Raw genomic sequence first — 26,423 nt, 5'->3', positions numbered from 1 at the left:
GCACAAAGACCCATCTATTCTCCATTGTTACAACCCAGGCATTGTTGAACAGTGCCTGGCTTTGAACTACCTGTTTGTTGAATAAATGAGTAAATGAACAAATAAGAACCAGTTTGTACTATTGAATAGGAACCAAACAGGTAGAGCAGACAGACCAGCATGAGCAAAAGAGGTATTTGTGATAAGAATGTACAGGACAAGTCCAGGGGACTAGTCTGGCAAGTTACACCAGGCTTCAAAAGTTACTGTCAGGTAAAGACATTCAATTTCATTTAATAATGGACCAATATTTGCTTTTAATTAGGAATAAGAAAAACTTAATAAAACCAATGTAGCTTGATTTTTGTTTTTTTACTAAAAAAAAACAATATTGTGTAGGATGGATTGACAGGCATAGAGGGAAAGCAAGGATACTGAGCTTTTTCTAGGTGGCCAAGCAGGGAGTAATAAGATTAGTGAATTAATGTGTCTGAATTCACCAGCCCATCTCCCTGCCTTGTGTCTGCTTCCCACTGCCACTCCACTGGCCTCATCTCACTACTGTCACTCAAAAGGACGTGAAGTGGGACATTAAGCATCATCAGGAAGAGTATTTATTGGCTAAGACGTTGAGTTCTTCTAAAGAAAAGTTTTATATTTATTCTAGGTTTAGAGAATAAATATACAAACTTAGTTGTAATATAATCTTAAAAAGTTTTAACTACAACTTGTAGAAAGAAAGAAAGTGAAGTCGCTCAGGTATGTCTGACTCTTTGCAACCCCATGGACCAGGCTCCTCCGTCCATGGGATTTTCTAGGCAAGAGTACTGGAGTGGGGTGCCATTTCCTTCTCCAGGGAATCTTCCTGACCCAGGGATCGAACCCAGGTCTCCCGCATTGTAGACAGACGCTTTACCATCTGAGCCACCACAGAAGTAGACTGTAATTCAAAATACCATACAAATCTTGAACAATTCTCCAAAACCCAGCATGAGATGAATGAAGATGAAATCAAATGAAAGTTTCAACAGTAATAGAACACACAAGTATGTGTCCTATATTTCAGGGTATTGATGCCGTGGAACACTAGAACTGTGATATTAGTAATTGTTAGTATTATTAAGCTATTCATAGAAAATTATGTTTCCCACTTACATTTCATTTCTTTAATATGGGTCTCCTCAGCTTTGCCTATCACTAATTTTCAGAAGGGTAAATGCCCTGACAAAATATTCATTCAAAATTATTGAGGCTTTGAATTTAACACTCTTCCCTCCACAAACAATATTTCCATTGAACAAACTCAAATTCTATCAGTCCAAGTAAGAGTAATAGAAAAGGCAAACTTTTTCACATAGTACCCAATATTAAAGAAACAGTAGCTTTTTAAATGGAATAATGAGCTGCAATCATCATTCATGTTTTATACTCACTGTCTGCATGGCTTGAAAGGGTGCTGTGTTAATGGTTACTGAACTACTACTTGCTGGAGGTGACTGGAAGCCCTGTTCAGAGCCCTTTGACATGGGAGGATTTGGAGAAGCTAGTGAAGACGGTTGCTTGCTTGGGGAAACTGCTGCCTAGGGAGGAGAAATGCAGTATCAGCCAATCACCTGCCATACAACAAGCAGTTAACTTACACTAAACCCCAGGATGGCATAAGTCAGCAAGTCCTATAGGATGACATTTGGACATAGGAATGCAAAAGAACAGCTTCTGCTTACAATTTCAAATCTCAATTGCTGAGCATGCACACTAGTATTTGCTTTGCACAGCTTGCTGACTAAGTGAGACTCTTACTATTAATCAATCTAAGAGATGAGGGGTTGAACTTTTTATGAGGACCTAGTCCCTTTCAAACCCTGTAATATTTTCTAGTTCAGAATCTAATATTATTCCAAACTTATACAGAAGAATTAGGCTTAAGAAAAACCCTGGGTGAGTTGCTTAGCCAGTGTTAACTTTTTTCTGTTTCAAAGTCTTACTAGTGGATTCCTTAGTCAGCTGCCTTTAAAAAGAAAACCAAACCTGAGCTGATATAAATAACTCTTAACTAAGGGAATTAGCAACTCCTTGATACAACAGATAATAAAGCCAAATACTTAAAAGGTAGGAAAAAAACAATCCCAATGAGGTAATGAAGCAGACAGATGTGACTCATTAGGTGGCAAACACTTAATTTAAATTTAGACCAAATCAACATCATAAAAACTATTTTCTTATATAATGAATACATATTCTTATATAATAGTTAACCAAGAAATAATAATAAAGTCTGAGTTGCTAATTTTAAAAATCTACCTATCATGCTATACCTATCTCAAGGATTTGCTCAAATATAGTACAAACTATCAAAAGCACACATATAATACTGTCAAAATGCTTTGACAAAATTAGCCAAAAAGAGAATGGAACTCATTCTGACTGAGTCAGTGCTAATATTAACTCTATAAAGTTATTGAATCTTCAGTTATATGTATAAAAGATTTCTCTCCTAAGGAGCCCTTCAATATAAATATAATGAGAAACTTGAACTTATTGCTAATCCTACCCCTACCTAGAAATTTTCATCCTTTTGACATTAGCATTTCGGATTCGGATATAATTTATTGTATCTGAAAAGGCAATACACTTGCCTTTTCAGTCTATTTAATACACTATTAAGTCTATTTATATGGTAAAGTCACAATAAAGTTAAAGTTACCTGTATAAGTTCCAGGACTACAACATCAACAGAAAGCAAACATTATTAAAGTATAAATGTTCAGTCATTAAGTTGATCATGCTTGTAATTCACATGTTAAGCTCGTTCTACTATTCTTTAAGTCAGAAATGAAATTAAGACAATTGGTCTCTTATTACCTCAGGAGTCTCTGAGGTCATAAACTCTGTTTCAGATCCCGAAGAAGCCTGATCAGTAGTAACCAAGCAAGCATTTGAGCTACAAGTAACTGGAGAAGAAGCAGCCTAGACACAGGAAGATATAAAACATTGTAAAAGGCACAATTTGTTCACTTTATATTACGTGGGCCCTGACCTTCGCAACACATTACTCTCACTGAACACTCGGCAGTGCCAATTGCTATGCTTAACACTTTAATACATATTAATATATTTACTCCTAACAATAACCCTGAGCAATAGGTACAACTATTCCCATTTTATTCATAATCAGGCAGAAGTAAAGAAAGTTAAATAATTTACCCAAGATCACTCTAAAATTAAGGGGTAGAGCTGAGATTTAAATCCAAGCAGCCAGCTACACTGCCTTTCCAGGCCTAGTCACCAAAGCTACACATCTAATCCCACCCTCATTTATCAAGATTCTTGGCCATGGAAATCTGGGGCCAGATTTTCCATCAGGCACTCAACAGCAAGCTCCCTGGGCAATGAGCCCAGGGTACATTAACGCTGCGAGCACGGGTCTGCCAGAATCATGACAACTATCTTTTACTCTACGTGCTCTCAGTGTCTTAAAGGAGTGGGAAGAAGTATAAATAAAATACATAAGTCACAATGGCACCAATATCCTAACAAAAATTAAAGCTAATATGTATAAAATAAAAATTGGGAGAAGGCATATAGGAACTGAACTAAGTCTGACAACTGTAACTGATTTAAAAAAACTATGAAAGCAGCTAGGAAGGAATTCTATGGCATAACAGGTATTGGAATATAACAGAAATCCATAAAATTCTAGCAATCACAAGGTCTGAAGTGTCAGTGAATCCACTCCTTTTATCTAAATGCTTCAGTTCAGTTCTCAGAAGCCCAAGTAATAAATGGGTTACCCAATGCTAATGAGCAGTTACATTTCAGTCATCTTCTCCAAGAGTTCATCATGATATGCTGCTTCTTGGGAAGGAGATGGGGACCAGGTTTAAAAAATCTCATGGAAAACGGCTTATGAAAAAAAATCTTAAATCCTTTAGAGCAATTTATATATTTAAATAGGTATAATTTAGATCTGACCAAACTATTGTAAAACAGGAGTGTTTTAAACCTAGGCCTTGCTTCTGGCCTCCTCTTTAAAACAATGAGACAACCACCCAAAATAAATGCTATTGGCTGTTGTGGGAACAGAACTAAGTCAACTGCCAAAAAATTCACAGATACTAAGTTAAGGCAATTTGGCACACCTGAGAGTTAAGCTTTAAGAGACTCTGAATTTTAGTTAAGAGGTTAACAAAAAATATAAGCATTCTTTACATTAGTATTTATTGAGAAGTTATGGCAGTTTTTGCTTCCAAGTGATTGCTCCTTAAGTAGACCAGCTAGAGTTTGTTTTAAGTATTTCTGAGTAAGCATGATGATAGAGGCCAGTGGTTCCAAAAAATCAACATGCATATTCACCCAAGGAGCAGACTAAAAACATGGGTGAATAGACAACACCCCTGGAAATGCCAAACATACAGGTCTAAGGTGGTAACTAACAATATAGTCCTCTCTCAGTCTCCACAGGGACTGGCTCCAGGACTCGCTGTGCTACCAAAATTCAGAGATGCTCAGACCCTACAGTCAACCCTCCGTACCTGTGGTCCCACACCTTCAGATTAAACCAACCTCGGATATGTAGTACTGTATGGATTTAGTGGGAGAAAAAAAAACACATATAAGAGGACCTGAGCAGGTCAAACTCATATTGTTCAAGGGTCAACTCTATGTATTTTTATTAAAGTGACCAAATGATTCTGATGCAGCCACCCCAGAGGCATGCCTGTGAGAACAATTAGACTAGACTACTGGTTTATCCAAAAATAATCTTAACTTGTTGACTGAAAGCCTCATACAGAATCTAATAGCTAGAACAGATAACATGGAATTCTTTAGCTAAAGCAGGGAATGGGGTGAGGGACTAACCATGAATTAAGAAGAATTCGTTTCTTTCTTTAGACTCTTTACTACGCCAATATACTAAGTGACTTAGGTAGCTTAAACAGCAAAGTAAGATTCCCAGAGTACCTCTGAATTCTTCAGGCTTGCTCTTTCCTCACTAAAATTTCCTTGTTTTAACAGATGACTTGCCCATGTTCATTAAGGAATTTTTTGAGGACCAGTTTTACTTGATCTAAAACACTAGATATCCTTAAAACATTTTCAATAATTTAGTTAGGAATATTAGAATCAGTGAGTCTGACCATTCATACCAACACAAGAGTTTCTCCTAAAAGAGTAAATGAAAGATGAATCTGGAGAAGTTACCTGTAATGGCTCTTGAAGAAAATCACTTTGATTGGATAGATTCTGTTCTGTAGATGCTGTAGAGAGTGAAATCAACAGTAAACTACTGAGGGAAGAGAAAAGTTTATGCATACCAACTGGATGGAAACTAAAGTTTATATTTTATAAAACCAAGCAGTATCTAGAAGAACTGGGTCTCAAGTCCTTTCTATTAGAGCTTTAAAAAGTCAGAGAGGATTATAGAGAAAAAGCATCCTAGTTCCATCTGTGATATTTAATAATGTTTCATGGTTAAACGGACAAAAGCAGCATTTCAAGTCTTCCAAAAGAAAAGAACTGTGACTTTTTAAAAACCAGCGACTGTAATCTGGAAGATAAAATCTGAGCTATCATGAGCAATAATTAGCTGATATACTTTAAATTATAAGTTTCAAAATAAGTCCTTGCGGGGGTCATCTGTCTCTTCATTTTTCTCTTTGATCATGTAAATTAAACATACTTTTCAATTACATAGTTTCAGTTTGATTTAGTCTTATTAATGTCTATCACTTATTAATTACTCTCTCTTCCTTCTCCTTATCCAAACCAGGAATTACCGCACCAGTCTTCTGGTTGATGTATACTGCTTACTACGGCTGAACTATGGCTTTGATTATGTCATTACACTCCTAAGATAAACTGATGCAGAATAAAAAGCCTGAAGTGTCAGACCAGATTCAGATTAACCCGTGTTGGTGCAGTGTTAATCAGTTCAGTCAGTTCAGTTCAGTCACTCAGTTGTGTCCGACTCTTTGCAACCCCATGGACTACAGCATGCCAGGCCTCCCTGTTCATCACCAACTCCCAGAGTTTACTCAAACTCATATCCATTAAGTTGGTGATGCCATCCAACCATCTCATCCTCTGTTGTCCTCTTCTCCACCCACCTTCAATCTTTCCCAGCAAAAGGGTCTTTTCCAATGAGTCAGTTCTTCACATCAGGTGGCCAAAGTACTGAAGTTTCAGCTTCAACACCAGTCCTTCCAATGAATATTCAGGACTGATTTCTTTTAGGATGGACTGGTTGGATCTCCTTGAAGTCCAAGGGACTCTCAAGAGTCTTTTCCAACACCCCAGTTCAAAAGCATTAATTCTTCTGTGCTCAGTTATAGTCCAACTCTCACATCCATACATGACTACTGGAAAAACCATTGCCTTGACTAGACAGACCTTTGTGGGCAAAGTAATGTCCCTGCTTTTTAATATGCTGTCTCGCTTGGTCATAACTTTTCTTCCAAGGAGCAAGCGTCTTTTAATTTCATGGCTGCAATCACCATCTGCAATTGTGGAGCCCAAAAAAACAATGTCTGTCACTGTTTCCCCATCTATTTGCCATGAAGTGATGGGGCCAGATGCCATGATCTAAGTTTCCTGAAAGCTGAGCTTTAAGCCAACTTTTTCACTTTCCTCTTTCATTTTTATCAAGAGGCTCTTTAGCTCTTCTTCACTTTCTGCCATAAGGGTGGTATCATCTGCATATCTGAGGTTACTGATATTTCTCCTGGCAATCTTGATTCCAGCTTGTGCTTCTTCCAGCCCAGCGTTTCTCATGATGTACTCTGCATGTAAGTTAAATAAGCATGGTGACAATATACAGCCTTGACATACTCCTTTCCATATTTGGAACCAGTCTGTTGTTCCATGTCCAGTTCTAACTGTTGCTTCCTGACCTGCATACAGATTTCTCAAGAGGCAGGTCAGGTGGTCTGGTATTCCCATCTCTAAGAATTTTCCACAGTTTGTGGTGATCCACACAGTCCAAGGCTTTGGCATAGTCAACAAAGCAGAAATAGATGTTTTTCTGGAACTCTCTTGCTTTTTCAATGATCCAACGTATGTTGGCACTTTGATCTCTGGTTCCTCTGCCTTTTCTAAATCCAGCTTGAACATCTGGAAGTTCACAGTTCACGTACTGTTGAAACCTGGCTTGGAAAATTTTGACCATTACCTTACTAGCGTGTGAGGTGAGTGTAATTGTGTGGTAGTTTGAGCATTCTTTGGCATTGCCTTTCTTTGGGATTGGAATGAAAACTGACCTTTTCCAGTCCTGTGTTAATCAGTGTTAAGCAGTGCACTAAATACCACTGATATAATTTCACTCACAGGATGCAAAAGCCTCAACACTAGATGTACAGAGTTGAAAAGAGTCAAGCAAGTCAAGAGTAAAATTATTTATAAAAGAAACAATTGGAACAAACAGCTGTAGGTAGGTGTAACAAGTCTTAAGAATGAGGACATACCTACTGGGCTACCTGGAGTAGCTGAAGGCGGCTGTGACGATGGAATTGCACTTGAAGGTTTGTCAAAATCCAGAATAGATTCCTAAAGATAAGATTTTAAATAATGAGTGGAAACAAAGATCACCGTTGGTTGGTAAACCTATTACCATTAAATTATTTATGATGTTGTCATAAACCTCTGCTTATTAGCTATAGGAATTTATCTAATAACTATCTTAAGATGTTAATAACTTAAGTCTTTTAGGAGAAGAAATTAAACGTAAATCTAAAGTAACTGTCAAACCTTAAGACTATCAAGTATTAAAATTCTAATAGTAATTCTAAGGCCAAGTTAGGAAAACTCCTCACTTGAAGGTTTAAACATAAACATTAATCCTAGCATAGACTGAGCCCTCATTTTTATTATAACCAATGAGAAGTTTTAATTATTTTATCTCAACCACTAAACTAACTCATCCTCTCAGATACTTTCATGACAACAAGCCATTCTCTTCTTCCATGTGCCTATCTTGGTTATCCTGGAAATATTTCCAACGTTTTGAGTACTTAACTTACACACTTGTAGTGATCATTTTAGGTCCTTTATTTGTCATCAAATAATCTGAAGAAGTAAGCAATTCTCTCACTTAATAAAAAAGTAGAAGGTTGGGAGTTTGTCAGATTATATAACTGGTAATTGGCAGAAGTAGATTTAAATGCAGGTCTAACTCCAAAGCAAGATCTTTTTACTATTAACACACAAAAATCTCTATTTGCCTACTTCCTAGCTCAATAATATCACAATATTTTAAAATTCTGCACGTGTTTGTGTAACACAATGTAACATTTAACTATTGACTTAACTCATCTTATACAAATGAAATATAAACTCTTTGAGGGCAATGAATGTCATGATTATTTACACACAATGGCATCTATCAAATACCAAGCATAGCACAGGTTCTCACAGTCTGAGCAGAAACTACTAATGAGCTACAGCAGCAATATCACTTGAGCACTTTAAGCTTCTTACACGTTTAATTCATTTCATTACTCACAACAAACAGGAACAGGAACTATTATCCTCTTTTTTTTTTTTTTTTTTCAAAAAAGAAACTGAGGCAGAAAGTTAAGTAACTTGCCTAAACTCTCAGAGCGAGCAAGTGGCAGAGCCGAGATTTGTACTCATTCTGAACACCAGAATATATGCTCTTAACAACTTCATTTAATGCTTCAGACCAGAAGCTAGTAGCCCCATAACTAGCATTTAAGATTCACTTAATAATGACTCATACTTGCATAAAGTTACAAGTTCCTTGAATCTGGGTCATCAGATCCTGCAGTTTTTCTTTCCTCAATACTGGATCCTTTGGAAGGGTAGAGGAAGAACCTACAGGCTGATGCATAGGCTTAGGCACCTACAAGATAAACCCATAATGTGTAAGAGTGAAGTTCAAATTCAACAGCTTGATTCAGGAAACTTAGCTTATCACTGCATCTTAATGTAATCAAAACACATAGCAGTGTTCACTTATAGGTTTATCTCAGGTAAAGAATTTCCACACAAATGCCTCTTCTAAGTAATTTAAACAAAGTCTAAATGTTTCCCCCTTCAGTACAACTTTAATGGGAACTGTTGCTAACCATCATCTTTTTTAAAAGGAAGGCCAATAAAAGCAGAACTTCTGTGATAAAGTTCTTTCATTGTGGACGTCGGTTACCTTACGTCCTCCACAAGATGCCACTGCCTATAATATAAAACACCTCAATGACCTTTTTCCAAGGAAAAAAGTTACTATCACATTAATTATATATCCCATTTTTAATATATATCTGATTTCAGAAACGTTAAGGTATAAAAATGTATACACATATATCCTAGAGTTTAGGAAATACACTGTTATATTTTGTTATAAAATAAGCATACTTTGGCGGGGCTACTAATGTTTAGAATGTGGTCCCCCTCCAGCTAAATTTCTTAAGATTGCTGAAACAGACCTCATGTTTATGGTTATTTCTTACAGGTATCAGCAAACCGACCCCTACCAGCTCCTCCTCTCCATCTTCTAATTCACTAAGAAATCACACAGCTAAGCTACATCAACAGCGTCATAAAATAATAGTTAATAGACCCTAAGGAAATATATGAAAGGCTCTTTTAGGAGAAAAGTATGAACTTTGGTGATTTATTTCATGTATCTAGTCTTTTGGCTTTGAACTCTTTTTTGCCCTTGACTGTACTTAGTCATATTAAAGACAGTGGAGACTGCAATACAGATAGAGGCAAATACTGTATTTATACAGACACACATCCCCGCAGTCACTGAGAGACCCTATAACTTCAATATGATGATGTCTGTGCCATAAGGTACAATAAATGAGTTCTGACATTTACAATTAAACACTCTTGATTTTAAATACTATTCAACAAACAGCAGGGTATCAATATTTCCTATGGTCAAGGCTCAGCACTGTTATACCTACTGGAATTTTTAACTGTGTTTTTTGAGCAACTTTATTGAAGTATTAAATTTGATTTATAAATTTCCCAAAATATTGATAGCTATCATGTTAAAATTACTGTCATATGATATCTGGTTAATGAAATAAGGCTATCAATCTTCTGCAAGGTCAGGATGAAGCTAAAATTACATTACCACTTAAAGAGGAAGAAAGGAAAATAAAAGGAGACAAGTAACTCTAAAATTCTCTTCCCAAAAGGCAGAATTGCAGCAGGTGTAATTTATCAAATGCAATGATCTGAATTCCCTAAACAAAATGTTTTCTTCCCCTCACTTTTTAACTGAAGTATAGTTGATTTATGATATACAATATCATGTTAGTTTCAGGTATACATCACAGTGATTCAGTTTTTTATATATGTATGTGTGTGCATTCTTTTTCAGAGTCTTTTCCTTTATAGGTTATTAAAAACTATTGAGTACAGTTCCCTGTGCAACATAGAAAAATATTCTTCAAACTGTTAAAGGACCAAAGATATATGGTCCTCAATACATCTGGGTTCGATCCCTGGATTAGGAAGATCCCCTGGAGAAGGAAACTGCAATCCACTCCAGCATTCTTGCCATGGAAGAGGAGCCTTAGTGGGCTAGTCCATTGGGTCGCAAGGAGTCGGACACGACTGAGCATCTAACACTTTCACTTCTGGCTAAACTGGCATGGAAGTTCAGGAACATGAGATGGACATGGAGAACACTGGGAGGGTAGTGAGTTCACACTTCTTAGCAAACAAGGTAATAATAAGTCTTCAACAAGTTTGCACTGAAGTAGTGACAAATAACTTCTAATAAAAGACAAGACTAACTAGCACTGTATCTATGGATTATTCATTATAAGCCTTATATTACTGGCATGGGTTATTTATTATTAACAGAATGAGGCTTCATATTTGAACCAAATCTCATACTTCAAAACCTAATTATAGAATGGTAAACACCTACACTTTTCATCTGCAGAAACTTTTTATTTTGAAACAGAAACAGACAACTAATCCAGCTCCCTCCCCAACTACTAATCTTCAGAAACAGGAGATGAAAGATTCCTGTTTCTTCTCCTGTCCATTTGTTCCTTATTCAAAGAGGACAGGCTAATTGAATGATTATAAGTCAGTGAAAGAGAAAGAAGAGAATATAGAAAAATGTAACTTGCATCAGAAAAAGGTCTCCCACCTTTTGATATGCATTTACATATCTCACTTCACATTATAGTCTTCTCTATCATTATTTTAATACCATATCATGTCATTAAAACTTGAGCATTAAAACATTATTTCTAATTGCAGAAATTTCACTTCAGATTAGGCACAAAAGACAGACTAAGTCTGCTTCCAATTTTCTAGGAAAAACAAACTATACATTAAAGGGTTAAGTGAAATACTTTATATATTAACTTGGGTTTTACTGATTTTTTTCTAATGAGAAATTTTAAATTATCACTATCACAAATCTCTATTTATGCCTACAATGACAGGAACAGACTGATACAAATCAACTCACATCTTTGGGTTCTGTATTAAACTTCCTGGGAAGGAGCTGGTCATTTGGTATGAGGCTTGCTGCAGCTACTCCCCAGGACTTTGGAGAAATCTGTGATTGTGGTGTTAAAGGGTGTTTCTGACTCTCAACGTTGTTTTCCCAGGATTTCGGAGTCTCTGGATGTCGTGCATCCTGTTCTTCACACGTGGGAGAGGCCCATGACTTGGTGATGTCCTGGTCACTCTGCACAGATGGTGTCCAAGACTTTGGCGTTTGCTTCTTTGGCTCCTGTTCTTTCTGCGGCTGAACTGGCCAAGGCTTCAGTGTTTCCTGCTTCTTCTGTTCCTCTTGAATGTATCCTGCTTTGGATTTGGAAGCTTCCTGCTTCCACTGGCCAGGAGCTGGTTTGGTTTTGGAGACATCCTGCTTCTTCTGCTCTTCCTGCAGAGTGGACCTGAGTTTTGGAATCTCTTGTTTCCTCTGTTCTAAGGAAACCGCAGCCTTTGAAACCTCCTGGTGCTTTACAGAAGACTCCCAGGACTTGAAGGTTTCCTGTTTCTTCTCCTGCCCATCTGGTTCAGTAAGCATATCCCAACATTTGGGGAGATTTGGTTTTCTAGCATAATCTGCTTCCCAAGATTGCTCTTCATCTTGTTTACTTGAATAATCTACTTCTGTCATGTAGCGTCTGTTAAGAAACTAAACCAGAGGGAAAATGCATTCAAGTCAGTCTGTAGACCTTGGGGGCAGTACTAAACTCCTATGTCTACTGGTCTGAACCACTGTGCTAACAGGAAATTTCTGTCCTTAACCTACTCGAAGAGAGTCTCCTCCTTTTTAGTCCATTCCTTTCCCCTAAATTAATAGAAAGACAAACTTCAAAAGTAGTGATCTACACGCGGCTCACCTAGACTGGTGGGCAGTGCACACCACAGTGCCACGTCTGCTTGGCTCAGGCTCTCCTATCAAGGTTATTCCGCCTCTGCCACCTTTGGGACCACCTGACTCCCTCAAATGTTAAGGCAGAGGATAGTTCAAATACACAAAGTTATTCTCTTTATACTGAAGCCTTATGTTCCCTGAATTACCAGCCTTTTCTTTATTTCCATTATGTATCAATCATACTGTGATTCTGCTTCTTCCATTATTTTCAGCCTCCATGAATTAAAATGTCACTTCAGAAAGAGAACAAATACCCTCTTCTGTTACCAATATGAGTAAATTCTGGCAAGAGCAAAATCCTACTCATCTTTAAATTCCAGTACAGCAGCCAAAAACAGCAACAGCTAACACTTGTAACTTGTATGCCAGGCCAAAGTGTAAGTAACTTAGAATTTAAGTGAACTCCTTCAAACCTCACAATAAATATGTAAGGCAGGCATTATCATTATCCCCATTTTATGCAGGAAAATAACAGACACAGCTGAGCTAGGTATCTCGCCCAAAGTCACTAAAAAGCTAGTAAGTTGCAAGGCCAGGATTCAAGCTTATGCAGTCTAAATCCAGAGCCTCAGTTTCTAACCACAACACTATTCAAAAGTCTCAAAACCTAAAGTTGACTGAAAAATTGCCTTTTAGTACCTTACCTCTTGTGGTTGTATCTCTGGTTGTGCCAGTTCCATAAGAGACTCTGAGAAAATAAAAGAAATATTAAATAAATACCAGGAAAACTGTTAAGTTTTTAGACTGATTACACTATAATTAAGAAACAAATTTCAGAAGGGTAACAGAAAAAGGATGGTGCAATTAAGTATATTTATGGAAGAAGTAATTCTCACAATTGGGTGTTGGTCAAAAGCATGTGGGCTGAGGCTAGTTGGAGCTAGTTGCTCTCCTTACGCAAGACAGTTCTCTGAATTCAAGCTGCAGTTACAAACTGATTTCTGACTGAAAATAGGACCATCTCCCCTTACCCACAAACACCAGCTTCTTTCAAGATAGACTTATAGCTTTGGTGTCATGGGGTATAAATGAGAAACACTTGAATCTTGCTAGTGGCTAACATAAAGCTGCTTGGACTACCTCCTTAGAAGTAATAATTCTTCCCAGCCTCTACAATCATTAGTAAACATGTTACTTACTTAAAGTATTTCTTCTCCAAGAAAAGTAGAATTTTGAAAAACATATTTCTTTAACTGATTTTGGCATTTTTTTCCTTTGATCAGTATGTTAACCTTAGATTATTTATATTCTTGGCCTACAGTAGAGTATTGAACTCTACTATAACTTACATTTAAACAGTTTTAAATGGAATGATCCTAATAGTTTAATGAAGAGATTCATTAAAACGCCTCATTTTAACATAAGTATACTCTCTTATAACAAAGTATAACCTAAAATTTCTTTTTTACCCTCCACCCTGAGGCATTTTATTTGTATGTATTACATCCCTAGAAAAAGAATCCAAGGATTTTCCCTCCTGTATGTTTTTGTCTTGCTTCTTCATGGTCCATGAAGCCAGCTGAGGTTGTCAGTACAATGAAACCAAACTGACGGGATGGGAGCAGGTTATTCTGCCATTTTTCTAGATCTTTGAGTTGCACATCAAATCTGGGGCTGATCACTCCACACTTATTTAGCCTGCCTGTGAGGTTCACAACAATTTTCCCAGCCACATGATCATCAATGATTTCAAATTCGCCAACGTAACCATGCTTCATCATCACTGTTAGAAACCTGATGACAACTTTGGAGCACGGCCTGATAAGGACCTGACGTTTGCCTCTCTTTTCGGCATTGTTGATACTCTTGAGACCATCAGCCAGGGCATTCATGCACACCATTCTGGTGGCACGGAAAGATGGCAGAAAGAGCTAAAATTTCTATTGAGATTCACTGCCAATCATGGTAGTAAAGCCTAGAGATGTTTCCTAAACCTAGGCTTATCCTGGGACTAGTAAAGATTTCTATGCATGCAGAAAATAAAATTAAAACAAAGCAATCATTTTACAATGATTTGATTCATTTGGTTAAGTGTTAAAAATGCAACCACTATAAAGAATTTCAGAGATCACAACAAACCTGACTCTTTAACAGATTCAGTCTTCAATAATTGTTTTTTCTTCTCCGATTTTATTAGCATTTCTTCCTCCAATGATACCTCTTTTTCCTTGGCATTTTTTGGAACTGGGATACTTTCAAAATATCCTGAGTTCAGCAATTTAGAGAGTAGATCTTTCATGTGTTTGTCTAACAAAAAGTGACTAAGAGTTAGTTATCACATAGCTGAATAGTTCACGGAAAATTATTTGAAATAGAAATCTTATAATTTTATCCTAGTTGTATGTCATTATAACATTCTACACTGGGGACACTTAAAGAACTGGTCATACTATAAAAAGGAAATATACAGTCCATCATTACCTCATACTGAACGAATATAAATTTTAAAAGTCAGAATCCCAAAGTTTTAGCAAGTCACAAGTTTCTCTGGACCTCCATTTCCACCATTTGGAAAATGACTAAAAATCAGAGATTCCAATTGAAGATTCTAGTATGTCATAAAAAGCACATATTTATTCCCTGAGCTGAGAGAAAATAGAATTTTCCCATCCACCCCCACGACATCACAATAAGCAATTACTCTACGTTCCCCAAGTAACTACGGCTTTGGAGAAGTAAAATAACACAATTCCTCAAACATAATCTTTAGAAAAACCTATCTCGGACAATCTCTAAAGAATGTTTACAGTACAAAATTCCATGATTAAGATTTTACTCTTGAATTATGCTGTATTTCACTCCTACCACATCACTATTTGATAATCAAGAAAAACTTTAAAATAACGTTAAAGATCATAAACAGATCTAAAGTCTACTTCACTTTTGATAGCCACTAAAAATATAATTCCCAAATAAAGCAGAGTTCTCAAACTTGATTGGGGTCTACTATTCTTTTCAGAGGAATACTATGACACAGATTACCTTTCTTTTAAAATCAACTTTGAGGTAAAATTTATAAGAAACAAAATTCACATTTTAAGTGTACAGTTTTAGCAGGTATGTAAATCATGTTACTTCTACCATAACCACAATATAGACTATTTTAATCAACTCAAAAAGTTCCCTTATTTCCCTTTTATAAACAATCTCTTCCCCCTACTCCCTAACAACCACTGACCTGCTATCATTCACATTATGTCTTTTCTAGAATTTCATTAAGTGAAATCATACATTATGCACTCATTTTTTATCTGGCTTCTTTCATTTAGCACAATTTATTTTGAGATTCACATAAGCTACTACAGTATCAATAATTCACTCCTTTTTTACTGCTGAAATGATTTCACTGTATGGATGTATCACATTTTGTTTATTAATTATCAGCTGATATACATCTGGACTGGGTTCAATTTGGGACTGTTCTGAATAAGCTGGTATGAACATTCATGTACAAGTACTTAAATGAACGTACGTTTTCAATTCTCTTGGGTACTAGAAGTGTAACTGCTTGGTGATATAGTAAGTAAACACAATTTTATTTAAAAAACTGACAAACCAGTTTCCAAAGTGTTTGTATCACTTTGAATTCTAACCAAGCAATAAATATCTGTGATTTAAATTTGAAAGGACTTAAGAAATTGAGATGGTTATTCATACTCAAATATTTTTAAAAAGGAAGTAACAAAAATGTTTACCAGCTTCCAGTGAGTTTTCATTATCCTAAACTAGTACACAAAATTATGTACTTCATGTCCAGACATTTGTACTTGGTGGTCTGGTCAAAGCCTACTTACAAAGCCAAAAGGACTCTCTCTCTCCAGATCAATTCCAGATCAGTAGACAACAATGTTTCCAAAGACTATGGAGCCAAACCATTCCTATTTTCTTAAGCAGGTCTGGTAAATAAGCTTTGATACTAACAATGTGTGGATTTAGGTTTCCTAAACAGAATGGGTACTACCACGCACAACAGAGAACTGAACCCCCAAATGGTCAAGCACTAGTCTATACAGCTCTGTTCCCAAATCATAGTGAATTGCCACCTCAAAACTCACCATAGGTTCCATTTTAGTGAGTACAATTAAACAAGAGCTGCTTCTAACAGAACAAAACAAAGCTATCATTCTGCCAATGAATCCAGTATTGTCAGACACGTAAATTCTGATGGACTGACACAGTTTTGGCCCTTGATATCATACTAAACTCCTAGACATAAAGTTTAGTATTTACTGCATAAGTCCAGAGTAGAGAAAACTCACATGTTGTTCCTACCACTGCTTTCTCACTACCTTCCAAAAGGTCCCAAAAGTACAAGGATGACTGCTCCATCTGATCTTCAACACTGACAAGGAAAAGCAGCAGTAGAAAAAGTGGTTTTAGAGGCACATGGAGCAGAACAATTTATACAATATCAACAATTAAGACATTCAATGCTCATTTTGTGTTTTTTTACTCTCTGGAAATAAAAAATTGAAATTTTATAAAAGATGACTAAATGCCCATTTATGGACTTCATATATAAGCATTTTTCCTTAAAACAACTAAAATAAAGATTTTACCAAATACAGCCATTAAGGAATAGACTCAAAAAGAGTTTAAAGCAATCAATATGGTATCATTCATTACCAAGTATACATTCTAGATAAAAGAACAGTGGATTGGAAATATTAAGAGCTACATCAGACTTTAAAGAGAGCGGCTCATTTTTCAAATTAGGTTTCATTTACATTTCAAATATTAAAGAAAGCTTTATTCCCTGGATCTACCAAAGTGAAGCATTAGAAGGAAGCAACCAAATAGATGATGATGGTGGAGTAGATTATCAGGTAGGAATAAGTAAATAAATAAATATATGGTTATATATAGGTAATTAAAGAGTTTTATAAGGTTTTTTCCTAAACTGATAGGGTAATTTCTAATAACAGTTGAAACTAACTCTGCTTTTGCATGGCTAACAAACACAGCTTTGAAACGACCTGAATCTAACAAATCAAAAGCAAAGAGCTCTGCTCAATAGCTGATTTACTCCATATTCCATTTAAGCAAAAACAGCAAATAGATAGCTGTAGAAGAAAAAAACTGAGATGCCTCAATTTGCTGTTTTTTTATTTTAAATTATCAAATTTATTCCTCAGTATTTGCTGCTGCTGCTAAGTCGCTTCAGTCGTGTCCGACTCTGTGCGACCCCATAGACGGCAGCCCATCAGGCTCCCCTGTCCCTGGGATTCTCCAGGCAAGAATACTGGAGTGGGCTGCCATATCCTTCTCCAATGCATGAAAGTGAAAAGTGAAAGGGAAGTTGCTCAGTCATGTCCGACCCTCAGCGACCCCATGGATTGCAGCCTTCCAGGCTCCTTCGTCCATGGGATTTTCCAGGCAAGAGTACTGGAGTGGGGTGCCACTGCCTCAGTATTTATTCACAGCAAAAGAAGAACACTAAATAATTCTAACTTCGACAGCTGAGTGATATGGATCAAGTTAAATTTCATTTACCTCCATTTAGGTACAGTAGTAAGGAGGCAAAGACTCTCAGTCACACAACAGTCTGACATAATTACAAAAAAATGTTTAAGAGTATATATAATTAGTATTATGGTTAATACCGGTATAAGGCTAAACTATCAGACATTTTAAAGATCAGTGTTACAATGAAGAAGCAGGTTAATGATACCATTCAAATTCACTTTCCTACTAGACAGTCTATCAACCTTGCGAGAGCCTGGACAGCCAATGTTTCCAATGCTGACTATATACGCTGAAAAGCTAAAGTGTCATGTGTCTTGTTTTAGGAAAACATTTTTATTAACTTACCTCAGACTTTCATTTCTTTCAGGACAGGTCAGTTTTGAAAATTTAATGAGGTAGTCAAGTTCTTTTAAAGGCAAATACACTGCACCATTCAAGCCCCCTTTGAAGTCTTTCTGGACGTGTTCCTGCATCAAGTTCTGTAATACATACTGAACTTGAAGTATAGTGCGAAGCTTTTTCTTCTCAGCCTCAAGTTTTAGCATGTGCTCCCTTCTCTGGGCTTTCTTCTGCGCTTTAAGTAGCTGTTAAGACAAATGTTAATTAAAGCAAGCAACTCTCCACAATCCATATTAGTAATCTAGTCTGTGCTGTGTGTGCTGCTCAGTCGCTTCAGTCATGTCCAGCCCTTTGCAACCCACGGACTGTGGCCCACCAGGCTCCTCAGTCCACGGGATTTTCCCAGGAAGAAGACTAGAGCGGGTTGCCATTTCCTACTCCAGCGAATCTTCCTAACCCAGGGATTGAACCCCCATCTGTTGCATCTCCTGCATTGGCAGGTGGATTCTTTACCACTGTGCTACCTGGAAAGCCTTCCATTAGTCTACAAAAGTCTAATCTCAAAGAATTGAGACTGGATAATAAATCTCTAACACTGACTGTGAAACTGACAAGATCACCAGGTACTAAGCTAGTTTGTCTCAGTGCAATAGAGCTGCTGCTGCTAAGTTACTTCAGTCGTGTCCGACTCTGTGTGACCCCATAGATGGCAGCCCACCAGGCTCCCCCATCCCTGGGATTCTCAAAGCAAGAACACTGGAGTGGGTTGCCATTTCCTTCTCCAGTGCATGAAAGTGAAAAGTGAACGGGAAGTCACTCAGTCGTGTCCGACTCTTAGCGAGAGCTGAGGAAGTCCAAATATGTGACTCCCAACTCCAGGCTGAATCCAGTACCTCTATTATCATCATGAGAAGCAAAATATCTATCATTAATGTCCATATAATCCCAAGGTTTTACTTTTCCATATCATGTATACCAAGCCTTTTTAGGCTAACTGCTTCAGTTTAATTTTGGGGTTGTTTTTTGATCTCATTTTCTAGGGGAAGTATATTTAAACTAAAGTGGCTAATTTTCAACCAACCAAAAATGACTGGCTAAAACATGAAGAACTGAAAACCAAACAGAAATAAAATGTCTTACAAATGCCAGAAAAACAGCCACAGCACATAGGGATTTTTTAAGCAAAATTGAGAGATATTTTCAAATGTTGTCAGTCTGGATAGAGCTGTATCTTCCAATATTTAGTTGACAAAATACATATGGAAAATTAGCAGAATGTAAGTTTTCCCTCAAATGAATATGTGTGTATGTATAGCCTGAGTAGCTTAGAGTCTACTCGAAAGCTCACAACTATAATACTTTAAAGTCTGACATAATATGTGGGTCCCAAAAGTGACTGCTCATTTATAAAACACCAATAATAAAAAGTACCATCTATTTCCTCTGAGAAACCTAAATGGTTTTTTCTCCCCAAAATTGTTTTTCTGTCTGTAATGTTTCCATCATACTGGATATTCTCCAAGGTATGAAAATTAAGGGAACAGAAAAAAAATTTTTTTGATTTTTCCTATAAATGAATTAAAGTACTTTGATTCAGCATCAATATTCAAAACTCTACAAAAAAAGATGTTCATAAATCCTAATCAACTAAGACGGTGGTAAAAAAAAAAAAACCCCCTCATGAAAAAAATTCATTATGGCATTATTAATTCCTTTCCACAGGGTATGAACGCCAACTATGATTTGTACTACTACCAGGGATAAGAGACAATGGGTGAAGATAAAATGTTGAGAGTGAGAAACAGACTGGTTGCGGGTTATGTGAACAAGGGAATTTTCTCCAGCCTTTGCAAAGGCTCAACAAAGCTTTTTCCAAGACCTCAATATGGACCTCAATAGCACTTATCAAACTCAGTTTCTGCTTGAGAAGGGGGAAAGACAAAAGAGGTGGTAATTCTAGCTCCCCAAGACAGCAGGATTCCCTTGGACACAAACTCATGGTGGTATAAGAAAACACAAAGGTGCTGAGGACACTTTGGGACTGTATCACATGATTACCTCACATCTCTCTTTAGCCATCTCCCATGGTTGGATTAGGTGTTCTTATCGCTCAGGTCACACTGAACCTCCCCTATCAAAGTATCTATTGCATTAAATGTTTATCTTTCTCTTGAACTGCATCCCCCTTAGGCTTCAGCTCCATGATGACAGGGACTATCTCTGTCGTTCACCAGTATATCATTAGGACCCAACATAGACTCTGACATGTGACAGGACCTCAAATATTTATTGATTTAATCAAGTAAGAAATACGTTTTCTTCCAGATCTCCTAGGAAGAAAAGCTGTGACAAATCTAGACAGCGTATTAAAAAAGAGCAGAGACAGAACTTTGCCAACAAAGGTCCACATAGTCAAGGGTATGGTTTTTCCAGTAGTCATGTACAGATGTGGGAGAAGGAAATGGCAACCCACTTCAGTACTCTTGCCTGGAGAATCCCCATGGACAGAGGAGCCTGGGAGGCTACAGTCCACGAGGTTGCAAGAGTCAGACACAACTTAGTGAGTAAACTACCACCACGTACAGATGTGAGAGCTGGACCATAAAGAAGGCTGAGCATCAAAGAACTGATGCTTTTGAACTATGGTGCTGGAGAAGACTCTTGAGATTCCCTTGGACAGCAAGATCAAACTAGTCAATCCTAAAGAAAATCAACCCTGAATACTCATTGGAAGGACTGATGATGAAGCTGAAGTTCCAATACTTTGGCCATCTAATGTGAAGAGCTGACTCCCTGGAAAAGACCCTGGTGCTGGGAAAGACTGAGGACAAGAGAAAGGGATGACAGAGAATGAGACGGTTGGATGGCATCAACTCAATGGACATAAGTTTGAGCAAATTCTGGGAGATAGTGAAGTACAGGTGAGCCTGGCATGCTGTAGTCCATAGGGTCACAAACAGTCAGAATGACTTAGTAGCTGAATGACAACCAGGTTATAATCAGATATCAGGCAAACCACTAACAGCAGCCTATTTCTCCTTATTTATGTGGAAACTAGTAAGTCAGGTTGCTTATCTTCTTTCAGTTGCTGCTGCTGCTGCTAAGTCACATCAGTCGTGTCCGACTCTGTGCGACCCCATAGACGGCAGCCCACCAGGCTCCCCCGTCCCTGGGATTCTCCAGGCAAGAACACTGGAGTGGGTTGCCATTTCCTTCTCCAATGCATGAAAGTGAAAAGTGAAAGTGAAAGTGAAAGTCGCTCAGTCATGTCCGACTCTTCACGATCCCATGGACTGCAGCCTACCAGGCTCCTCTGTCTATGGGATTTTCCAGGCAAGAGTACTGGAGTGGGTTGCCATTGCTTTCTCCGTTCTTTCAGTTGAGGAACGGTTAAAAAGAAATGAAGTAGATTATTACCAACCAATAGTACCAAACCATAAAATTTATTTTCTGAACCATGACTCTGAATGATACATCCCTATCAAAGGACAAAGCTCATATCAAAAAAACAAAGAGATGTGGACTGAATAGGAAGGCTCCCAACTCTAATTTGAAGGGAAAGAAGAAAATTTTACACAAACTACAAACAGGCTATCTCATAGCAGAGGTCTAACAAAAGAAAACCTTCATTAAAAAAAAAAAATTCCCCAATAGGCTGAAAGATGAAAATAAAACAGTGAAACTCCATAGTGCCTGGCACATGGATGATGTTTAAAACAAGATTTAAATCTAAAAAGAACATCGTACACTGAAAAAAAACACCTGGGTAGAAAATTAAAATTTGATAGGGTTAACTCTGAGAAAAGAGTTAAGAGAAATTATTAAGTATTATAGAAATATACTTCAAACCTCCAACCAGCAGGTAAACATAAAGATCTTTCTTTTAGCACAATGGACCAAAACTAAATCAACTCAACATATTGGGAGAGGGGTAAATCAATCACATGTATCAGAAAAAAAAGACTTAAAAACACTTAAAAACTTTTAATTCCTCTAGTACTGAAAATAGCCTACAGGAATTAAAAGTTTTTAAAATAATAAAATAGTCTAGAGGAACTTCCCTGGGAGCCGAGTGGTTAAGACTCCACCCTTCCAATGCAGGGGGCATGGGTTTCATCCCTGATTAGGGAAGTAAGATCCCACATGCCACGTGGTATAGCCAAAAAAATAAATATAATAAAATAGCCTAGAAATACTTAACAGATGTGGAGCCAACAAAAAGTATTAAAATTAAGTAATGAAAAGTGAATGTGAGTTAAAGTGCCCTATGGATAACAAAGCTAATATCATCTTCAGTTCGGTCACTCAGTCATGTTCGACTCTTTGCGACCCCATGGACTGCAGCACACCAGACTTCACTGTCCTTCATCAACTCCCAGGGTTCAATCAAACTCATGTCTATCAAGTCAGTGATGCCATCCAGCCATCTCATCCTCTGTCATCCCCTTCTCCTCTTGCCCCCAATCCCTCCCAGCATCAGAGTCTTTTCCAATGAGTCAACTCTTCACATGAAGTGGCCAAAGTATTGGAGTTTCAGCTTTAGCATCAGTCCTTCCAAAGAACACCCAGGGCTGATCTCCTTCAGAATGGACTGGTTGGATCTCCTTGCAGTCCAAGGGACTCTCAAGAATCTTCTCCAACACCACAGTTCAAAAGCATCAATTCTTTGGTGCTCAGCTTTCTTCACAGTCCAACTCTCACATCCATACATGACCACTGGAAAAACCATAGCCTTAACTAGATGGACCTTTGTTGGCAAAGTAACGTCTCTGTTTTTTAATATGCTATCTAGGTTGGTCGTAACTTTTCTTCCAAGGAGTAAGCATCTTTTAATTTCATGGCTGCAGTCAGCATCTTCAGTGATTTTGGAGCCCAAAAACATAAAGTTTAACACTGTTTCCACTGTTTCCCCATCTATTTCCCATGAAGTGATGGGACCGGATGCCATGATCTTCGTTTTCTGAATGTTGAGCTTTAAGGCAACTTTTTCGCTTTCCTCTTTCACTTTCATCAAGAGGCTTTTTAGGTCCTCTTCACTTTCTGCCATAAAGGTGGTGTCATCTGCATAACTTAGGTTATTGAGATTTCTCCTGGCAATCTTGATTCCAGCTTCTGCTTCTTCCAGCCCAGTGTTTCTCATGATGTACTCTGCATAGAAGTTAAATAAGCAGGGTGACAATATACAGCCTTGATGTACTCCTTTTCCTATTTGGAACCAGTCTGTTTTTCCATGTCCAGTTCTAACTGTTGCTTCCTGACCTGCATATAGATTTCTCAAGAGGCAGGTCAGGTGGTCTGGTATGCCCATCTCTTGAAGAATTTTCCACAGTTTATTGTGATCCACACAGTCCAAGGCTTTGGCATAGTCAATAAAGCAGAAATAGATGTTTTTCTGGAACTCTCTTGCTTTTTCAATGATCCAGTGGATGTTGGCAATTTGATCTCTGGTTCCTCTGCCTTTTCTAAAACCAGCTGGAACATCTGGAAGTTCACGGTTCACGTATTGCTGAAGCTTGGCTTGGAGAATTTTGAGCATTACTTTACTAGCGTGTGAGATGAGTGCAACTGTGCTGTAGTTTGAGCATTCTTTGGCATTGCCTTTCTTTGGGATTGGAATGAAAACTGACATTTTCCAGTCCTGTGGCCACTGCTGAGTTTTCCATATTTCCTGGCATATTGAGTATAGCACTTTGACAGCATCATCTTTCAGGATTTGAAATAGCTCAACAGGAATTCCATCACCTCCACTAGCTTTGTTCCTAGTGATGCTTTCTAAGGCCCACTTGACTTCACATTCCAGGATATCTGGCTCTAGGTGAGTGATCACACCATTGTGATTATCTGGGTCGTGAAGATCTTCTTTGTACAGTTCTTCTGTGTATTCTTGCCACCTCTTCTTAATATCTTCTGCTTCTGTTAGGTCCATACCATTTCTGTCCTTTATAGAGGCCATCTTTGCAAATATCATCTTAGACTTGCATTAACAGAAGTGTTCAGAAACAGAAGGAAGTATCTCTATACTAGGCTATTTTAGATTTCACACTACCTTTTAAAAGTCAGACATCCAGAAGAGAGCAACTCAGAATTATATAATACAAAGATTAAGATGGTAGATGTCGTCAACTTCAGAATATTTTGTGGTATTTTGTTTTTGATCCCAGAGGAATGGAGAAGCGAATTTTAATTCACTGTACAAGAAAGTATCCAAAAAGTAGAAAAGCCTATCAGACATTCTCCCTACCCCAGAATGAATTCACCAAAATATTTCCTCAGTTGTTAGAACAGGATCTCTAAAGGTCCATCTTTCTAAAACTAAGACTCTAAAACAATGAAGAATACCTATTAATGAAAGCTTAAGACTTCATATTAATTACTGGTTAAATTTATAGGAGAAAAAAACTTGAATTGCCAATATATCAGTGAGACCACACTTAACTCTATTTAAATTATGAACCATAAATTTTCCTAGTAATTACGGTCATGCTGTCAATAAGGATCTACCAATTTTATGTTTCATCATATGTCAAATAATGCTAAACACACAAGCCAATATTATATAAATTTTCAAGCCCACATTGTAAAATACTTTATAAACGAATCTGTCAAAAAGTTTTCCTTCCACTTCTCAGTGATTTCTATAATTCCATAGTGAAATAATATACATTTGACAATGAATACTTTATTCACAATGTCTCATATTCAGATAACATTTGTATTGAGTTCTTCAGTAGCTATCCTCCACCCCACCTGCCAGAATAAAAAATCAGCAGGAATTAGATGAACAATAACCAAGCACCATTATCAGACACTAACATTTTCTTCAAGATCAGTAATTAAGCTGGTTTTAAGAAAAGCAAAAAAAAAAAATATATATATATATATATATATATACTCACATCTTGGCTCAGTCCAGAAAAGGTTTTCTGAAGCTCCTTGGCAAATTCTAAGTTATGTAGCACTTCTTCATATTTCTCAACTGCTTCCTACCAAACCAAATAAGAAAACATCAATTCTGTGAATTTCCAAGTACAATATGTCAAAATAAGTGCTCCTTGATAACAGTAGAAGAGATTTAACACTTTAGGAACTAGCCATTTACTACACATGGGCTTCCCAGGTGGCACAGTAGTAAAGAATCTGCCTGCCAATGCAGGAGACACAAGAGATACAGGTTTAATCCCTGGATCAGGAAGATTCCCTGGAGAAGGAAATGGCAACCCACTCCAGTATTCTTGCCTGGAAAGTTCCATGGACAGAGGAGCCAGGCAGGCTTCAGCCCATGAGGCTGCAAAGAGTCAGACACGACTAAGTACACATTTACTATACATACTCAAAAAAGTGAGGAGAAAGTATTTAGTAGAAGTTACATAAATTCAAAAATTCAACTTTTATGCTAGAAATCTGAACCATAATAATAATAATGAAGTTGACTATCCATAAAAGTCTAAGGTCAGAGAGGCCTGAGGGTTTCAAGAACACTGAACCTACAGGATTCCTCTGTCAGTATTCATTCACTACACAAATATATTACCCAAGTAGCACAGTGAGAGTCACAGATGAAGCAACCTCAAGAAATGTACACTATGGTAGGAAAAACTTGTAAATAATTACCTAGAACAACAAAGTAAGCATTATAACAGAAATATTGCAAATTTGGAGGGTATGCCATGTGGCTTGCCAGATCTCAGTTCCCTGACCAGGGACTGAACCTGGGTCCCTGGCAGTGAAAGCAGAGTCACAAACACTGGACCACTAGGGAATTCCCTGTAAATTTAAAGAGGCAAATTTTTCTTTGCAATTTCACAGATGAAGAAAGTAAATACTTAGAGAAGGGGCAGGTTTCTATGGACTTTACTTCAAATCTACATGGAAGAACAAAGGGCCAGTACAAAACAGAATAAGATGGAGAACACATCTAATCAGATAAAGACATATTACAAAGCCTCTACAGTTAAAATAGTGTAATATTCCACTTCTGAATATCTACCCAAAAGAAATGAAAGTATATACCCACCTAAAGACTTGTAGACAAATTTATACAGCACATTATTTATTACAGCCCCAAATAAAAGCAATCCAAATATCCAGCAACTTTGGACAGATACAAAGCAATCTATCAGAATCATTATTTTATAAGATGAGTACTGAACAGAGGAAGGACAGGGTGAAAGAAAAAACATCTTTTTTAACATTTCCTAATTTCTAAATTATGTGAATTACTTCCAATTTTAAAAAACTAAACTTAAGGGCTTTTTAATTACGT

The 26,423-nt window shown here is 37.3% G+C and overlaps 2 protein-coding genes across 43 annotated transcripts in view; both read right to left on the bottom strand.

Annotated features, from left to right (window-relative positions):
• CAPRIN2 (caprin family member 2) overlaps positions 1-26,423 on the bottom strand; it is a 42,133-nt gene that overhangs the window by 8,969 nt on the left and 6,741 nt on the right. For 19 of the 42 annotated variants that reach the window (XM_069585403.1, XM_069585438.1, XM_069585408.1 and 16 more), the window contains exons 4-14: positions 25,057-25,143; positions 18,167-18,405; positions 16,615-16,697; positions 14,435-14,602; positions 13,000-13,043; positions 11,435-12,112; positions 8,714-8,836; positions 7,440-7,521; positions 5,182-5,237; positions 2,842-2,946; positions 1,413-1,559 (exon numbers count right to left, since the gene is read on the bottom strand). In XM_069585403.1, coding sequence (XP_069441504.1) covers positions 1,413-1,559; positions 2,842-2,946; positions 5,182-5,237; positions 7,440-7,521; positions 8,714-8,836; positions 11,435-12,112; positions 13,000-13,043; positions 14,435-14,602; positions 16,615-16,697; positions 18,167-18,405; positions 25,057-25,143 — 1,812 coding nt within the window. The remainder of the gene's footprint in view (positions 1-1,412; positions 1,560-2,841; positions 2,947-5,181; positions 5,238-7,439; positions 7,522-8,713; positions 8,837-11,434; positions 12,113-12,999; positions 13,044-14,434; positions 14,603-16,614; positions 16,698-18,166; positions 18,406-25,056; positions 25,144-26,423) is intronic. The other 23 variants (XM_069585424.1, XM_069585425.1, XM_069585443.1 and 20 more) reach the window with 3 other exon arrangements.
• LOC138437687 (small ribosomal subunit protein uS8-like) lies at positions 13,753-14,348 on the bottom strand. The gene has a single exon (XM_069585449.1). It carries the CDS (start codon positions 14,194-14,196, stop codon positions 13,804-13,806), a length of 393 nt encoding a protein of 130 aa, XP_069441550.1. The 5' UTR covers positions 14,197-14,348; the 3' UTR covers positions 13,753-13,803.

This window comes from Ovis canadensis, chromosome 3 (genome assembly GCF_042477335.2).
Source record: "Ovis canadensis isolate MfBH-ARS-UI-01 breed Bighorn chromosome 3, ARS-UI_OviCan_v2, whole genome shotgun sequence".
NCBI lineage: Eukaryota > Metazoa > Chordata > Mammalia > Artiodactyla > Bovidae > Ovis > Ovis canadensis.
Note: the sequence above shows the minus strand (reverse complement) of the source record. Positions and strands in the feature narration are given on the sequence as shown.